The 19588-nt window shown below is 36.4% G+C and overlaps 1 protein-coding gene across 1 annotated transcript in view; it reads right to left on the reverse strand.

The window, feature by feature from the left end:
- The window catches only part of TYR (tyrosinase), a 102528-nt gene extending 85621 nt beyond the window's left edge, over nucleotides 1-16907 (reverse strand). The window contains exons 1-2 of the mRNA XM_063095601.1: nucleotides 16089-16907; nucleotides 3064-3280 (exon numbers count right to left, since the gene is read on the reverse strand). Coding sequence (XP_062951671.1) covers nucleotides 3064-3280; nucleotides 16089-16907 — 1036 coding nt within the window. The remainder of the gene's footprint in view (nucleotides 1-3063; nucleotides 3281-16088) is intronic.
- Nucleotides 16908-19588: the final 2681 nt, after the last annotated feature.

Here is a 19588-nt window from a genome sequence, read left to right on the forward strand (position 1 = left end):
CACCATGGAATACTACTCATCCATAAAAAAGATAATGAAGTTCTGCCACTCACAGCAACATGGATGAGCTTGGAGAAAATTATGTTAAGTGAAATAAGCCAGGCACAGAAAGAGAAATGCTGCATGTCCGCACCCATAAGTGGGATCTAAGAAACAAAGAAAGAAAGAACATAATAAAACATTGAGCTTTCAGAAGGAGAGAATAGGCCTGTAATTACTAGACATGGGAAAGGGGGACAAAGTAATTGGGTAAGGGACACAAAAGGTAATTAGGATTTGTAATGATGAACATACTAATAATATTGATTTGGTCTTCACTTACTGTACACGTACATATATACTGATAGTCAACTGTACACAAATGCTGATAGTCAATTCTGTACCTTATAAATATGTATAAATAAAAATAATAAAATAAAACAAAAATGTCAATCTCATAAAGACATACAAATAAGGATATGGAAATATTTCCGACTGTAGAAGACCAAAGATCCATGATAACTAAATGCTACTTCACCCTAGACTGGATCCTATTCTGAATAGGAAAAATACCATAAAAGATATTATTAGGTCTAATAAAAAGCTGACATATAAACAGCAGATTAGATAAAAGCACATGTCAATGCAGAATTTACTGAAGTTGCAAACTGTTCTATGGTTATGTAAGAGAATATTCTTATTCTTAGGAAATTTACACTGAAATATTCTGGAGTAAAGAGTTACGATCTATGCAACCTACCCTCAAATGGCTCAGATGGGGGAACAGAAAGAGAAGCAAACAGGAAAAAACATAAGCAATAAATGAATCTTAGTAATGGATATATATATATATATATATATATATATACCTTTTGCACATCTTTTATTTTTGCAACTTTTCTGTAATCTTAAAATTATTTCTGAATAAAAGTTTAAAGAAACAATTAAAAAAAATATATCCCTGGTCAGGAAAACTGCTTGTTAGTAGCTCAGATCAATGGTTTCCAACATTTTCCTACCATGACGTGGGCTTCATATAATAGTCATGGTTATGCTAAGAGGTGAGGTAGATGCAATTTGAAGGATCCAAGCTATTATTTACATATTCAGTTATCAAATACTTATTGAACACCTGTCATGTGCCAGATAATATGCTATTTTATGGCTTTTCACTGTTCCTCAAGAAAGCATACTAGAGTGTGTGTGAATGAGAATAAATTATTAGTAAAAAAATAATTCACAAACATAATTTGTTAGCAGTAGGAAATTATTTGCTATAAATCTGATGTTCCCTACTCATCTGTGTGTTAGAATGTTATTTGAAAACCACTGGCTGAGTTCACACTGCTTAAGTCATTTTCTTCTTTGACTGAGGTTCCAGAGGAGTGAGATTACTCTGTCTTATTTCTTTGACCAGCCATGTTCCTTAATAATAAAGTACATGCTTTGTCAATAATGGCTGACAATGTGACTGAAAAACCTGCAAAGTACTCCAGTTCCCTTAAGGATGAAGCCCTGTTTTGCAGTATCATTAATGTCATCATTTGGAGTACCGCTGTTAATCCTGGCAGAGTCTAGTGGGACACCCAATCCCTCTAATGTCTGTCAAACTGTGTATCTCAGTCTCTGTATATAGGCTCTGAGACTCCCTGACACTATGCAACACCTTCTTACAGTGCACTAAAAGACAGAATTTATGTTGTCCACTTTCAAGAAACTCTTAATCCACTCTGGGTCATCAGAATGCAACAGAAAGAATTTGGACCTTGGACTTGACAAATTACATGCAGATTTAGCTCCATCACTTAGTCAATGATTGATGATAGTCAGATTACTTAATATGCCTGATCTTGTTTCTTTTCTTCAAGTGGACATAATAATGCAATCTTCTTCAGAGGAAGGTTGTAAGAATTAAGTGTCATAATGCCATACAAAGTGTTTTACAATGTCTGGCATATAGTGGTCACTTAAAAACATTAATCATTAATGTTACTGTAGGAAGATAAACACAATTTCTATTTTAACAGCTACCACCAGAATTCCTCTTTAGAATGGGTCTCTCCTTGCTTAAATTGCTTCCAGGTATAAGGCCAGAAGCATTTTATGCAAGAATGAATGGTTTAGAATGAAACAGAGAAATGAATCAGACAGTAAAACTACTCTGCACAGTAGATCTACAGACATTATGGTGTAAAACAACAAAAAGAAAAAAAAGTTAAAGAGAAAGAGATTATGAAAGATAGGAAGGATTGTCTACATGCTATGGTGCCAAAGGACTTTTAGGAGGTGGGATGTCTACTGTTAAATTTTGAGTTGTCCTCCTTACCACAAGTTAGTGACTTGAGTGAATGTTTTCTGTTTTGTTTTGTTTTGTTTGTTTGTGGGTTTGTTTTCCTAATAAAAATTGAGAGAAATGAGATAGGTTTCATGACAGGGTCAGCTCTGAGCAGAGAAGAATGAACAGATGTTGAAGGAAAGATGCAAGCTAGATCAAGAAATTTGTAGAAGAAGTCACTAGGAGTTAGAAAAGACTGTGAGAAGGAATCTCTGAAGAAGCACAGAAATCTTGAGGGATAAGGAGCTGAGGGCCTGACCTGGTACATGGGTATGTCCTTATTAGAGTTCAGAGAATGGACTTGCCTCAAAGAGCCCATTGTCTAGCACATTCCAAACTAGAGAAAACCCAACACTGAATAATATACTATAGGTCCATAGTCCTATATCTATAATGCCACAATACAAAGAGCTCTGAAAATTGAATTATTTTGTTTTTCACCAATATTCTTTTAGTGAAAAACCTGACTTCGATACCCATTAGGCTGTCGATTGTCTCTATTCCCATGGTGAGTGTCTATCTTCATACATTTTGCTGAAGCATTATTAATGTGGTAGATTATGATGTGCTGCCCAGAATTTGCTAGGTTTTTTGTCAATATAAGTTTACACAACACATATCCTTATTCAACTCAGAAAATTCTGAATTCTCAAACATCTCTGGGCCCACAATTTTGGATAAGAGATTGTAAATATGAATTCAGAAAACAAACAAAAAAACATTAAAAATGAGTGAAAATAAAAGATTACCTTCCAGTGTATTTCTAAAGCTGAAATTGGCAGATTTATCCATGGAGCCAGATTCATACTGGGTCAAACTCAGGCAAAATTCCACATCAGCTGAGGAGGGGAGTCTTGGGGTTCTGTTTTTGTCATGGTTTCCAGGATTGCGCAGTAACGGTCCCTCAGGAGTTCCATCGCATAAAGCCTGACGGGTGTTGTACTCCTCCAATCGGCTACAGACAATCTGTAGAAAACATTTTTGTGTTAAAAGAATTTTTACCACTCTAATTCAAGAGGAGAAGGTATCCAGGCTGAAATTCCTGATTTCCATCATTAGGTTTCTAATCATTAGAAGAGTCATATTTTAAAATAAATGTTGAAGGAAGCAGCTTTCTGAATATTGCAAAATAAACCATGAAATTTAAAACCTATAACAAGGTTCTATTCTTGCATCTACCACTGAAGAAGATCTACCACTTAAAGTCCAAAAGGCTTTATCTATCAAATGGAAATAATAACTACTTCATATAATTATTGTGAATATTTGACGATAAAATTAATTCACAAATATTTGTTAAACATCTATTATAGGATAAGCACTGTGCCAGGTGCTGAGTCTAGGGTTGATAGCAATAGAGACAGTCACCTCTGTGTGTACAAAGCCCATAGCATATAGCATGGTTCATAATAAACACTCAATAAATGTAGCTTTATTAATATTAATCCATATTATGTTCAGAATGTCCAGGACTGGGAATGATGTCACTTTTTGCTTTTTTATCATTAATTGTCCCATTATTAATATTTATTTTTTGGTATGCAGAATAACACTCTAGGTTAATTATTTTTTAAAGCATAGTAATTTCCCTGACTCTTTAATTTATCTAGAGCCAACATGATTTTGCAGAATCATCACCTTAAAAATGATAATTCCTTACATTTTTATAAGAAAACATTTTAAGAAAGCATGGTACATGCATTTCTTCATTTAAATCACACAGCAATACTTTTCACTTTTCCAAACAGGGAAACTGAGACTTAGAGAAGGTAAGTAGCATTTCCCAATTAAACAGCAGTTTTGCGACTCCAACCTTAGTTTTCTGACTCCATCTTTACTGAACTTTGTACATCTATAACTAATCCTGCAAAGCTCAAAATTTAAAGTTTTTAAAACAGGTTTTTAGAACAAAGAACAGAGTCTTAATCCTGAATCTAGTTTGTGGCTGGCTCTGGATATGAGATGCCTTTCATTTAACATAAAATATGATTATAGCCTGGTCAAAGCACCAAAGGAAGAGAGAAGTAGCTTTACACATAGCTCTTTTAAATATAGGTCAGACTCCTCAGACAGAGAATGCTTTGTGGGAAACGTCTTGGGAAAAATAATAGCAAATGATATTAAGTAAACATTTATTAAATGCCAAACATTGGAATAAATGATTTAGTTGTGTGGCAGACCAGGACTGTCTACTTTCTATATATATTGGGTCCTTCCCATTCTGTTCCTAGTATGGATTTCTTTTTAACCTAATAAACATCAGCGTGATGCCATAAGAAGCAAGCATGTTAATATGACAAGATTTTGTTTGTCCTGTAGATATTCCATGCCAAAGAAAGCAAGACTCTGGGACAAACTGGGCACTGGCAACTTGCATGTAAATTTGGTAGTCAAGCTGCAATAGTATAAAATGAAACTTGTTGATTTGAATATAAGGATCATTTAGAAGATTAATTTTGGTATTTGTTGGGAAGAAAGGAAGAAAAATAGAAAGGAAAACCAAACTAAAGGATGACTTTGGAACATCCATGTGGGGCAGACTCAGTACTGATTACAAGCCCATGAGTGAATAAAATATTGGCCCATCCTGTGAATTGCAACTGTGATAGCTAAAAGTAAAATTAGGTACTTTCTGGTAACAAATTAAACGAGCAAATTCTAACCAGAATAAAAGTCAAAGTCCTAAAATGGCCCCCCAAATCCTTCATGATCTATCACCCTGTTGCCTCTTTAATCTTGTGCTGAGTATATTCATTTTGTCCCACGATTCAGCCTTCACCAATCTTCACCTAGACCTGTGCTCTGGAAAGCTTAGGGACTGCAACAACTGGTTCCCTTGCTGTTTGGCCTCTTTGGGGTTTGGTAATGGAGGCACCACAGGATTTTAAAGGACAAGAGAGGAGTGAGTTTGGACTAACTATTCTCCCAGTTCCCTCTCTGTTGAGTCAACTTGGGTTGGCTGTGTCCCTCTACCAAAAGCCTCTGTCACATGTCCCTCACCACTCAGCCACCCTCACCAAGGTCCAGGAATCTCTTCCTCCTCTTGAGCCTTCAGTCCTAGAGGTGATAATAGCCGTTGCCAGCCTCAGGATGTTATGCTGTCTCTTGTTGGTTTTCATAAACCTTCATTAAATCTTTGTTAATAAACTGTCCTCATATAACTTGGTTTGTGTGTGTCATCTATTTTCTGCTGGGATCCTGACTGATGCAAACCTTATCTGCTTCTAATCTCTTCTTTTTTTCTTTTCTGTTTCTTTACTGGCCTTGTACTTTCTAGAACTCACCAAGTACTCTTCTGCAATATATCCTAGCACTGGCTGTTTCTTCTGGGTGAACCATTCTTCCCCTAGATACCTGCATAGGTAACTCTGTCATCTCTTCATTATCTCAAAGAGGCTTACACTAAACATCTATTTAACATCATATCCGGCCCCACCCACACTCATTAGCAGTGTCCTGGAGCTGGTTAATACCAGTTAGCAAAAGCCAATTGTGTGCAACCCTTCTTAACATTGAGATGTTTAGTGACATCCCATCATTAGACTGAAATCCACATTGTCAGAGTATTTACACCTCAGCAATTGGCAAAGCAGTATCATCCCCTACCATTGAGAGCAAGTCATTAAACATTAATTGCACACCATTGACTTTCACTTTATCCATGCATTTAGCACCTTCCAACATATTACATTATTTACTTATTTTTTATATATATTGTTGTACTGTGTCACCCACAAACATCTTGCTAGCCTCACTCCACTAGAAGTTAAGCTATGTAAAGTGCTCCATACTTAAAGTGCTAATATTTCTTAAAATAAAGTTTTGAATTAATATATAAGGCAAGAGGAAGTACATATTTTAATCTTCATAACCATATCTACTGGACTGCAAGCTCCATAAAAACAACAGCTGTATTTATCTTGTTCACTATGTATTTGCATGGTATTTTTCAGTGCCTGACACATAGTAGACATTTTAAAATTTTGGTTCAAAATGCAAAAACAATAAATTAATAATTCTATGAGATGAAATCTTTTGTTATTTTCATTTCATAAGTGAGAAAGCAGGCCTATAGAAATTAAGCAACTTCATTAAACATATACAGTTAATAAAACTGGAGAAACTAATATTTGAACATGGGACTGCATAATTAAGAACCCAAATATTAACAGCTATCTTAAATGACTTCCATTTCCTTACTACTCATTCACACATCAAGGCACTCCAGTTGGCTTCTTTTAAAATTTCTCTATGAAGGACTTTGCAGCAAAACTTCAGATTCCGTATTGCGAATTCTAATGATCTCTGCCATTCCTAATTTTAACATAGCATTGGGTGCAGTTGGCCACTTCCACTTTTACAGAACACGTTCCTCTGTCTATTGGCTTCCATGATCACATTTCCCTTGTGGTTTGCCTTTCTCTCTGTCCACTACTTCCTGGTGTCCTATTGGCTCTGCCTCACGTATCTTACCTGCAAGTGTTATAGTAGCCTAGGCAGGGCTGGCTATGCAACTTGAAGAAACTACAGTAAAATGAAAATGTAGGGCCCTGACTAGGGGAGAGAAAGTCAATATCCCTTTTCCATGGGCCCACTGTCTCAATCTACAGAAATTGGATGATTCTCCAGGGATAGAAACCTCTATGCTAAGAAGTGTTTTGGTAGGTGGGTATATTAGTCTGCCTGAGCTGCCATAACAAAAAACCACAGACTGTGTGGCTTAAACAATAGACGTCTATTTTCTCACAGTTCATGAGGTACCAAGATCAGGGTGCCAGCAGGGTTGGTATTTGATGAAGCCTTTCTTTTTGGCTTGCAGATGGCACCTTCTCTGTGTGTCTTCACTTGGCTTTTCCTCTGTGTATGCACACAACACGCAAACACACACAAACACACAGAAAGCTTTTGTGTCTCTCTCTTTTCTTATGAAGACACCAGTCCTCTAGTCCTGTTGGAATAGGGTCCCACCCTTATGACCTCGTTTATCCTTAATTACTTCCTTAAAGGCCCTGTCTCCAAATATAGTCACTGTGGGTGTCAGGACTTCAACATATACATTTTGGGGGGACATAATTCAGTTCATAAAACTGGATGAGAGGTCCCTGTGTAATCACCTGCCCACTGTGCAATGAAACTGCTAGCCCAGGCAGGGAGGCCCTCTGTTTTACCCTCTACCAACACTGTGGGACCCACACCAACCCCGACTGTCCTCTTGCTAGCACCAAGGCCCCTACCAGGGACAAAGTGACAGTGAAATGTAGACCTCCCTCCTCCCACCAGTAGCCCTATGCAGAGGTGAGGAGGGGAAGACTAGAAAAGTCTGGTGCCAGGGAATGAGGAGTGGTAGCCAAGACTTATCCCAGGAAGGCAAAGAACTTGTCCCAAGAATGTAGAGGGACTGCAGAATTAGGATCACGTATGAGCCAAGGCCCAAAGCCGCTAGTGTATGCTCCATTGTACCTCTGATTTCACGTATAAAACACAAATTCAAAGATAAAATTATAAAGAATTTCAAGACCAAGACAACAAATCCCAAAATCTCAAATGTGTGGTCCACTGCTGAGCCAGGAGCATTGTGCAGCTGCACTGGTCATGTGCCCATGAAGCTGGCCCCGGTCTAGGCTGGGGCCTGTGCACTCTTCTTTTCTGTCTATTCTCTCCTACAGCCGTATCAACCAGTTGCATGGCTTATCTGCCAACTAAGTTGATAAGGGCTCTAAAATTCCTATCTCCGGTAAGAAACCACTTCTCTGAGCTCTAAATGTATATATCCATCTCTAACTTAATATTTCAACATTGTCTCATATATATCTCACATGTAACACAAATCTGTTTCTCTCCCTGTATTTCCTTTCACACCAACCATTCTGCAGCTCAAGCCAAAAAACAAAACAAAACAAACAACCAAAAAACCCTCACAAAGAATCATTATGGTCAAGCCAGAAACCAGTGAGTTTTATTTTGCATTTTATTTTCCTGTGTCTTTCACATTGGATCCATCAGCCAGTCTTATCAATTCTACCTCCAAAGCATATCTTGAATCTGGCAGTCATTCCCCATTTGCTTACAGCCTTTGTGATCCTGCTGCTAAAGCAGACTGCGCACTCCTCCATGTCATGACTCTGTCCGTGGCTAAGCATGCCCACTCCTGGCCAGGTATCTAATCCTATCTATCATCTAAAGCCAAGGCAGATGATTTGTGAAAACAGACATTGTTGACTCTGACTTAAAAAGTAATTCAAGAGAGTCTTACTCTGAATGTAAAAGAGTTTTAGAAATTTTTCACCAAATTACTTTGCTTTTAGTTTCACATATATAAATAGGCAGAAGACAAAACTATGATAAAGATATATGACTAAATAAGTCAAAAAGAGCTCTTTCAATAAGGACGAAAAAATCTAAGTGATTAAAAATGTCGTATAATTTAATTGGCTGATTTATTTTTTTTTCTCAGTGGCACATAAATTAATGCTTCATCCTAAAATTATCAATGCCTTAGACTCAATAAAATAGAGTACTTAAGTATGTAGTGAGGTATAAATACTGAGCCAAAGGTAACGTGCAGGACAGCACAGCCTGCCATCACTGACTATTCACAACAGGCACATGCTTCCATACGTGGCTCGTGTCTAGCCAGTAGATATCATTGTTCCTTACCCATCTTAAACTTTGCTTATTTTAGTCTCTCTCTATAAACAATGATTATCACCTTCCTTATAAAAATGTAAACTTCGTGAAGGAAAGTTTCTTTTATCTTTATATTGCTGTTTATTCCTTTATTCTCAGAATATAGAACAGTGTCTAGCACTTTGTAGAGGCTCAATAAATATTTGTTGGGTGAATAAACAAAATATATAAACCAAAGAATGTCAAACAACAAACATATTGAGCACCCATTTTTCCTAATCCCAATTGGTACCAACCTCTGCCCTAGAATATATTTCCAAAAATATATCATTATTCTTCAGCATATATTGAGTCCCCACTGTGTCCCAGGCCATAAAGATGGTATCTTTGTGCAATTTTTTAAAATTGAAATTCACACAACTACCCTGTCTATTTATATAATTTAATCCTTATTTTAATGATGAGGAAACTGAGACTTAGTGTGAAAAAGTACAAAATGTTATGGGGATATAAAGCCCTGTGTCATGATTAGTAGTTTTATATAAAACAGGCAAGACACATAGAATATTATTTTGGAGGTGAAAAGCCTTTCTGGTCAACTGTTTGCATCACATTTGAAAATAATCAAGACTATCCTATTGGTTTCCTGCCCCAGTGAGTTTGCAATATAAAGCATGTAAATGCAAATTAAATCATCATGAAATAGAATTGAAAGGGCATCCCACCCCAGGTATGGCTGCTGTTTTGTTAGACAAGAAGAGACACTTGGAGAAGCTTCTAATTTTTGCTCACTAAGATACAATTTATGAATTGAAGCATTTTGTTGTAGTAAAGAATTAGGCTCCAGATTCAGGTACATGAGGGCTTCAATTCCGGCTTATTTATTTACTAGCAATGCAGCAATGAGCATGCTTTTTAGACTTTCTAAATCTTAATTTCCTCAACTCTGTGATACAAAAATAAAAAGAAACTATTCAACAAATAGTTCCTGGCTCAGCACATTTCAGTTTCTAGTTTTCCTCATACTTCCTGAAATTCCCCAATCCTTTCATCTATAAGTAATTGAGAACTAGAACTCTTGGGTGACTTGTCTTAAGGTCACATGATATTTAGAGTCAGGACCAGAGCACTAAAACACAGTCCTCTTGATTCCACAACTATATGTACTACATTTATTACTGAGTGTTAGTGGCTTAGGAAAGGTTGAATAAAAATAACCCAATTTTTCCATTGAACGTAGTATGTTAGTTGCCTTTATAATGTTTATTATCTAGACACTACAGCAGATACATAGATAAAATCATTTTTATTTCTCTCTGTAGGAATAAAATAAACTTTTTCAGAGTATTTTCAAAAGATCTTGCTGCCTAAAAGACTGCTATAGCAGGTTCAGGTAAATTGTGAAAGCTTGAATAGGACTGTTTTTGCTGAAATGCCAACTGCAAAGTGACTAAATGTTAAGATGACTGGAGGTATTATTAATAAGGATAAAATCTACTCTAGTTCCAGAAATAATTTGAGAAACAACTCCAAATCATTGTCTTTATATTTTATACAGAATAGGAAGCAGCATAAGAGAAATTATAAGCATTGTGATTATGATGATAGAGATTGTAGTTGTAAAAGCATGGTTTCCAATATAAATTATTAGCTACATGACCTTGGGCGTTACTTAAGCTGAGTATCAAGATTTTTCATCTGTAGATGGATATTATAACAATTTTTTAATCAAAAACCAAATAATCTAACACATGTAAAGCACTTAGAATAGTGGCAGGTGTAGAGTGTTTAATAATGACAGCTATTATAATTATTATTGAATACAAGACTATTGGGCAGGCCATCAAATCTTTTTTAACTCTGGGCCTACAACACTGAATATTCATTCTTATAATAACTACGTTAATATATCATTAAAAATTTTATTACAATACTTTCCACACATGGAACTCAAACAATATGTCAGATACTCAGCAAGTAATTTTATACAAACAGATTTTATAAAATCCCTACACATTAATGCTTTAAGCTATGTTATTCTAACTTTAGAGACAAAGGATTCTCAGAATAATTTAAATAACTTACTCACTTAGGGTCTAAGCTAAGTAAGCTACAAAAGTCTACTCAAATCCATCTTTATGTGACTAAAAGATTATACCCTTTCTACTATGTTATTCTGCTTTTATTCCAGTTAGCCCAATTACTAACACAGGGAACAAAGATAAATGATAATTGTACCACATTTTTTTTTCAGTTGAGAAAAACCAAAGGTCAAAGATTCTGAATAACTTGTCCAATACCATCTGGTAAGCGGCAGAGGTAGAATTAGAGCCCAGGACTTCTGATGAGGACTTCACTATTTTTCTATTTCAACACAAATAATTTTTACTGTATGCTGGGGGTGGGAGGAGAGATCAAGTGCCCTAAGTCAAAGACAAAAGAGAGAGAGAGAAAGAAGAAACAGATGTTCTAATGAGAAAGGTGAACCTAGGAAGTATTCTCTTAAATTTAAAGAAACAGTAATAAACTACCAGCTATTAAAAGCAAGCTATCAGAAGCAAAGATTTTATTACGGCATTAGAGGTTTATCTGGAGAAAAAAAAAAAAAAGAAAGAAAGAAAGAAAAGAAAAAAAAAGGAAACCATATGACATTCCACAGAATCTTTTTCATAAAGAAAAAGAGAAGCTGTTATTTCACTGAGCTGTTGTCATGGTTACCTAAAACCCATGACTCTGCTGAAATGTGACTTTTTTTTTCTTTCCACTGTTTGCTTCCATGTGATGTGCCTTTCACCTGATGAGTGAACTTCCTGGCTGCAATTCACTCATGTTTATCATCTAAGAAATGCTTATTCTCTTTATTTTGATTTATGACAGCTATTCTTGATTTACCTTCTCTTTTTATGGTTAGTTTATCTTTTGGTTGCAAACATTGGATCTAATTGCTTTGAGCATAGATATTTTGTACTTAAGTGTTATTAAGCAACCACCCAACTCCAAAGATAATGCACTCTTTCAATATATGACAAACATGCCTCTATTTTAAAAGCTTTGAGCAATAAACAAACAAAGAAATAAACACAAAAAAGATTGTGAATATAAGCATTCTAAGAAAATTAACCTTAATTACTTGATATTTTGTATATTATTTTACTTAATAGGAAACTCTGCCAGGTAAATGCTATTAATCTTCTTTAAATGACACTAAGATATGTTGTAACTTGCTTGATCTTTATTATGCTCTCCTTTTTTTTTTTTGCACGCACACACACACCTATACTTATATGGAAGCCCAGAGAGAACTACACAAAATGTTTTATCCCAGTTTTTGAGTAAGTGGCTGCTTATTTGTTGTTGTGTCTTTGGCATTGGCAATCCAGTACTATAAGTATTGTCTAAGGTCTTAGAAATCCATCCATGCAGACTTTAAATTTTTTATCTACGTTAGCACTAGAGCTAACATTTCTCTGACTTATATATTTACTTTTTAAAAAATGTACTTATTTTTAAAGCAATTAATTTTTCAATAGAAACATTGATTGTACCTATTTATGGAGTACAAAGTTATATTACAATACATGTATACAATGTGTGATGATCAAATCAGAGTAATTAGCATATTAATCATCTCAAACCGTTATCATTTCTTTGTGATGAGAACAGTTGATCCCTCTTCTAGCTATCTGGGAACATACAATAAATTATTGTTCATTATAGATGCCCAGCACTACTGCACACCATTAGACCTGATTTTTCCTGTCTTGCTGTAATTTGTGTCCATTAATCACCTTCTTCCTTTTCCCCTTTCCCTTCCCATTCCCAAACTCTAGTAACCATGATTCTACACTCTACTTCTAAAAGTTCAACTTCTTTTTTTGTTGTTCAATTTCGAATGTATTTATAAAGCCTGTTTTATGCATATATCATAGTTCTGGGCTCTGTGGATAGGAAAAATATTTAGAAATGGTCTCTACTTTGGAGTGGCTGACAGTCTCAGAGACACAGACAGGTTTGAAAACCATTACATGTACTGAAGTATTATAGATGTCATGATATTAATCTGTACAAAGAGTAATGTTGGCCCAAAAGAGAGAGTGTCAACTCTACCTGAGTAAAGGAGATGGATCAATAAAGGTTTAATAGAATATTTCTATTATGACACAAATGAAAAGGACTATGTTACTGTGTCTTCCCATGTTGTCTGGGGCAAATGAACTTTAAGAGAGTAAAAGTGACTACATGTTAAATTATACATTCATAAATTAGGGGGGTTTTTCCTACCCCTTCTGAGTCTAAATAGATCCTTATAAACAGGTCACAGCACAGTGAACTTAAATAGCATTGAAGTCCGAGCCACTTGATTTTAGTCCTCAGATGTGTGTCTTTGGACATATCATTCTACCATGTTAGGTCACTTCATCTTCTTTTGTAAAATGTGGGCACTACACTAGATACCATTTAAGGTCTCTCAGCTCAGAGCTAATAACTGCTGTCAAATCTCTAAAATCTCCTTTTTTGTGTCAAGTGAAAAGATACCTGAAACCAATTAAAAAAAAAAAAAAGTAGGCTTTGTATCAAAGGGCCTACTGGCTTAACGAATTTGGAAGTTATTAATGAGCTCACTTAAAGAGCAGAATCTATGTGTGGAATCTATTTGATCTCATCTCACACAAAATAGTCTAGTTCTTAATTTGAATGTTTAATTCAGGCAAAAGCATTCAAATTAATGGTGTGTTTGTTATAGAACCTGTGTTTTTGCAAACTGAAAGTAAAGAGATACCAAAGCAATCTCCATATTAATTAAACTAGAGATTCTCAGTGCTGACTGCACATTAGAATCACATAAGGAAGTTTTAAAAATACAGATGCCTGAACTTCATAGCAGACCACTTGACTCTGAATTTCTGGCAAGAAGTTAGACGGTGGAGCCTATGAAACTGATTTTGTTTCTTTCATAATTTTTTAAAGCTCCCTAGGTGATTTTGGTATGGAGAACTGCTAAATTAAATCAATATAAGCAACAGATCTTAATTTCTGAAGGACTTTGTAACCAGAGAACTTGAGAAAAGGAATGGAAGCAGTCAAGGTGAGCTGGTTTGACTGTCACCTCTGCCACAGATTATCCCTACACAACACACAGTAGGTGGACATGAAATATTCATTTGTCTTCCTCATTTAAATTGAGGTTGGCTTGTTTTCCTTCAATGGACTTCCTCCACTTTATTTCCTAATTTTACTTTAAAACCCTGTTTCTACACAACCCTTTAATCATAGAACAAAGTTGAGGTTAATATTGTAACAATTTCAGTCAAGTACTTACCCACTAGACCCAAAATGTTTTCTTTAGAAAGTAACATTAACCAAAAGTATAAAGAGAGAGAAAAAAAATGAAAAAAATGCCATTCAACAATCAATAAATGGTTAGAAAAAAAGAAAATACAAACATAGTTCTGGGCATCATCTGGTGATATGTATATACCTCATGTAATTAAATATCAATTTGTATCTATCTCTTAAGTTTTATTGTTCATGTAACTTTTGGGGCAATTTCGATAATTCTCTTGCCTTTCTGGGTCAAGTGAAGCTGTACAGTTAAGGAAAGCATTATAAATGACTGAAAATCCCACATTCAATATTGGCAATATTTTAAGCAGTAACAGAAGATGAGAGATAAGAGAGCTAGAAGATAAGATAAGAGAGCTAGAAGAGAGTTTTGAACTTTATAGATTAAAGCAGGAGGTCTGAAGACTTATTGAAATAGATTTTTTTTCAAGTACATTTTTCCACTCTTTCCTGAACGAATATACTCACCACTTTTGGTAGATATCTGACATTAATGACACCAAATATTATACAGAGGTCTTCCCCCCCTCCTCGCAATGAGATTCAGTTGGCACCATTTGCAAGGTGTGTGAACTTGGGAAGGGAAAGACATCTACATTTCAAAACTTGAAAGGCATCTTCTCATCCCATTCAAACATTCTGCTTAATTCTATACAGCATTGCTAGTCAAAAGTGCTGCATTAGAAATTATTGGAAGACAGGCAGAAATGCATTTCTTCCATCCGTGTGGTTTTGAAATGACAAATAATTAAACACATATTTCTTTGGTTACTTTTTGTCCCTAATTCAGAATTAAAAAGATCAGAACAGGAGAAATAGGGATTCAGTTTCAAAATAGCAATACCTTATATTGTATCTAAAGTTTGCAAGAATTTAGGAAGAAAGCTAATTTCTTCTGCAGCCTAATGAAAAAAGTGAGACAGAATGGTCCAGATCCTTTGGCTAAAGATATCATAACAGTCTTGTCCTTGGAAATAGTATGGAGTGGTCATGAAGCCAGACTATCTGAGGACAAATAGTATCTTTTCTACTTACCAACTGTGTGATTTTATGCAAGGTACCTGATATCTCTATTTCATTAAAATGGATAAAGCTTAATAAGAGTACTAAATGAGTTATGCACAAAAAGACTTACAACAGGGCTTCACACAGGCTAAATGCTCAATGAATATTAGCTGTTTTCATTATTTTCCTACTTGAGTCTCAGGATCCTCATATATTAAGAAAAAATTAAATTTAATCCAATCAGTATTTGCCAAACTTTCCTGATAATAATAATCACCATAGACAATTAGTAAATTATGCCTTCCCAGGGCCGCCTGAAGATTCTGATCAGTGGGTCTGGAATGGGGCGGGAGGGTTGTACTTTTAATATTTATGCCATATGAATGTTATTGTGCATACTAACTTTACTATTCAGAAACACAGGCCTAGATCATTTATTTATTTAATCACTTAAACATGCACTAATTCATTCATTCACAAGTACTTTACGGGCTTTGCCTTTTGCCATGCACCCTCGTAGGTGCTGGGGAATACAATGATGAGTCAAGTACTCTTTGCTGGTGGGAACTTCTTCAAAATCTGGTAGAGGAGATATTAGACAATCACACATTTACCTATTTAATTATGATCTTACAGTGTGCTAGAAAGGAAAAATGCATAGTACAATGAGAGCTCTTAACAGGGGTCTTTTCCTACTCTGGGTGGGAAAGTTCAGGAAGGAAGTTTATGAAGACCTGCCTGCAGTAGTAATTGTTAAGATTCCTTTCTGCTTTGACATTATATGTCCAGCACATCTTACCTGCCAAGAGGAGAAGAAGGATGCTGAGCTGAGTAGGTTAGGATTCGCTGTGTTGCGACCTCCCATGTACTCATCTGTGCAAACATCACAGCTGTCTGCATCTCGCCAATCCCAGTACGGAATAGTGAAGTTCTCATCCCCTGTCAGCATCTGGATTTCCTGTTCCCACAGCAACAAGAAGAGTCTATGCCAAGGCAGGAAACCTGGTGCTTCATGGGCAAAATCAATGTCTCTCCAGACTTCAGACCCCCCGAGCAGTGTGTCCCTTGACACATAATAATGTATCCAGACAAAGAGGTCATAAATGTTGATGTCCTTAAACATGGGTGTTGTTCCATTATTCATTTGTCCAAGGGTACCTATGGGGATGACATAGTCTGGACTGGTAGTATGCTTTGCTAAAGTGAGATAGGCAAAGAATTTGTCCTTTTCTGGGACACTCAAATCAAAGATGTTTCTTCTCACCAAGAGTCGCCTCTCTGTGCAGTTTGGTCCCCAAAGGCCAAACTTGCAGTTTCCACAGTTGAATCCCATGAAGTTGCCCAAGCACTGGCAGGTCCTATTATAAAAGACGGAGGGCCAAGACTCCCGGTCATCTACTCCCATGAAGGGAAATTGAGGCCCAAGCGGTGCATTGGACAGAAGAATGTCCTGACAGGAACCCCTTCCTGAAAGCTGGCCACAGGGACTCCCATCTCCCTTCCACGCTGGGCAGCATTCCTTCTCCATCAGGTTCTTGGGGGAGATACAGGCTCGAGGGAAATGGCCAGTGGAGGTCTGGAAACTCCACAGTAGGCAGTACAAAACAGCCAGAAACATTCTTCCTCTAGTTCTCTCAAGGTCGGCTTGAGCTGGTTAATCAGAGACACAGACTTTTCTTTCCAGATACCCCTACAATGACTATCACATGTTTTGGCTAAGACCTATATAACACCACTCCCACGTCCAACATCAAATACTTTATCTTAAGCTTTCTTCTTCTGAAAAGCACATGACTAACTTTTCTTTGGAGTTGGCATGCATCCCACAGTGGGATAGGCCTATGTTAAAGTGAGAAACATTATTCACCATTAATAGTTTAATTCTTATGATCATCATAATAATAAGATTAATAGTGATAATGCCTGACCTAAGCAAGCCCAGCTGACTATACAATTAATGATGATTTGAATTTCCAAATGAGTAGTGTAAGAAATATAATTTCTCATATTAAAAAAGGTCAGAAAATGTTAGAGATTGTGGGTGCAAGGTGGTTGTTTCCCAGAAACCATAAGTAGACTACATTTGTAGAACTCACTTTGCAGAGAGAGATTTTCATCTGAGCCCAGAGATTATTTCTCATATCTGATTAAATTCCAGCTTATTTAATTTATATGGAGTATCTGAAAAAAATATCTTTCTGATATTTTCCCTTGGTTATCTTGATGCGTTTTCTGACTATTTTTAAGAACAGGTCATTTTGATAGCTGGGTAGTCTGCTTCATTGTGGACAGTTTTGTAGTTAATATTCCAAAGATCTCTCTCTCTCTCTCTCTCTCTCCCCCCCTCTCATCTCTCTCTCTCTCTCTCTCTATCTCTATCTCTCTTTTAATGCTGTACCTAGCTGTTTCACCCATAAGTCCTGGAAATTAGGAATTTATTTCAAATTTTGTTTGCAATGTAATTCTTGGAAAAGAATTCTCAACTTAGTGAGATAATAAATAAGTAATATATTTATTCAATAAATATGTTTTGATCATTTTAATCTTTGAGGAGTTTTATTCCTCTGTGTATAATGAGCTAGGGAAATTGAAATGCATGGCTAAAACTATAATTTTAACTACTCATGTTAGTTTTCAAATGCGTAGTATAGATAATAACTACATCAAACTTTTATTGGAAGGGATGTATTTGTGAACTGAGGATACTGGAAAGATTGCATAGTTTTGGATAACAGTATGCAAGTGTTACTAAAGGGGTGGCCCTTGAGTAAGACCTCAAAGGGCAGGCATAAGTTAGAAAGACAAATAAGAATGGAGACAACACCTGAGGCAGGAGATGCTGTGAGGTGGTGGAAACTGTTTCAACTGCTGAGATGGAGCATTTGATTCAGATTGCCACCCCCCACCACACACACCTCATAATAGGAAATTAAACCTGGGACCAATTCTTGGAGGGGCTTTGAAGACTTACTAAGTGGTTTGAACTAAGGTGAGCCCTTCTGTGAGTTGAAGAGTGACAAGCTGAGAGTAATCAAATCAAAGTTGCCCCTCTGAGGCTTGCTTCTTTATCCTGTCCTCACTTAAAGCTGGATAGTCCCCTGCACTTAAAGGAAAAGGACAGAAAGTGAAAGCTTTGAGGAAATCATCAGTGTCTGTACCCTGAGCTGAGGCATTCCAGGGAAAGCTGTCACTATCCTGGTGATTCTGGAATGTCAGCCTGCTCTGCTTTCTTCTCTTTTTGCTGGAGCTTGATGCATTATTCAGAAAAATGTCAAGGTTCCTTCATATAATTTTTTTGAGACTCAGAACTGCAGTTGCGGGTGGATGGAGCAGTGTGTGGGTTAAGAGAAAGAGAAGTTTCCATGGAAATGCTGCCTCTAGCTGGGATCAGGAAGTCATCACATGATCTCCACAAGGAGGCTTAATCTTTTTCCTCTCTCCCTTCAGAGCCACAAAGAGATTAACACAGAGCTTTTTGTCCCTGGGGAGTCTTGGTTCTGCATTACTTGTAACCACATGTGGCCTTTTCTAATTCTTTTCCATCTACTTGCAGACAGAATTGAACTTCTCATGTTCAATTTAATTAAGAAATTTGCCTTATACTTGCCTCCCTCTCGGACTTCCCAGCAAAATAACTTAGAAAGTCTCCATCATGTTTTCCAAGGGTTTTCGCATCTGCTTTCCCAAGACTATTTTTCATAATCTTCGGAACCCACTTAGAGGAATGACTAACATGTACTTTGTCTTCTTGATTTCCTGCACAGAGTTGATTTCCTTAAATTGATAGACCTCTTCATTCCTCCCAATATAGGCCACTCTCTCATTTGGCCCACATGTATAACCGTCCCATGTTCCTTATATCCAAACCCATGTAGACTGGTTCCTCTACTCTAGAGGTACATTCTTTGGGTGTCTCCAGATTACAGGATTTGGAAGTATCCTATTTTACCCTGGGAGATTATTGTCTGGCCTAACACAGAGTTAATGCAATATTCTATTACCTAGAATTAGGAGTTCAAAGTATGTAAGTACTTACTAAACTTTAACTATTAGGCATATGCTGAGATGGGAATGCTATATAGTTTATTTAAATATTATTTTAATTTTAGTAATTTTTAATAATATTTATAACTGTATATTTTACAGCCTTTCTTTCTGGATTAAATGACTTTTTTAGTTGCTGTAAAAGAAAATTAGAGAGCTATGAGGGAAGATGGCAGAGGGGTCTATCTATTCTCATGAGGGAGAGTCATGGAAAGTTTTCTGGGAGAAGTGACATTTCAAGTGACATCTGAAGGA

This window comes from Cynocephalus volans, chromosome 4 (assembly GCF_027409185.1).
Source record: "Cynocephalus volans isolate mCynVol1 chromosome 4, mCynVol1.pri, whole genome shotgun sequence".
Classification (NCBI taxonomy): Eukaryota; Metazoa; Chordata; class Mammalia; order Dermoptera; family Cynocephalidae; genus Cynocephalus; species Cynocephalus volans.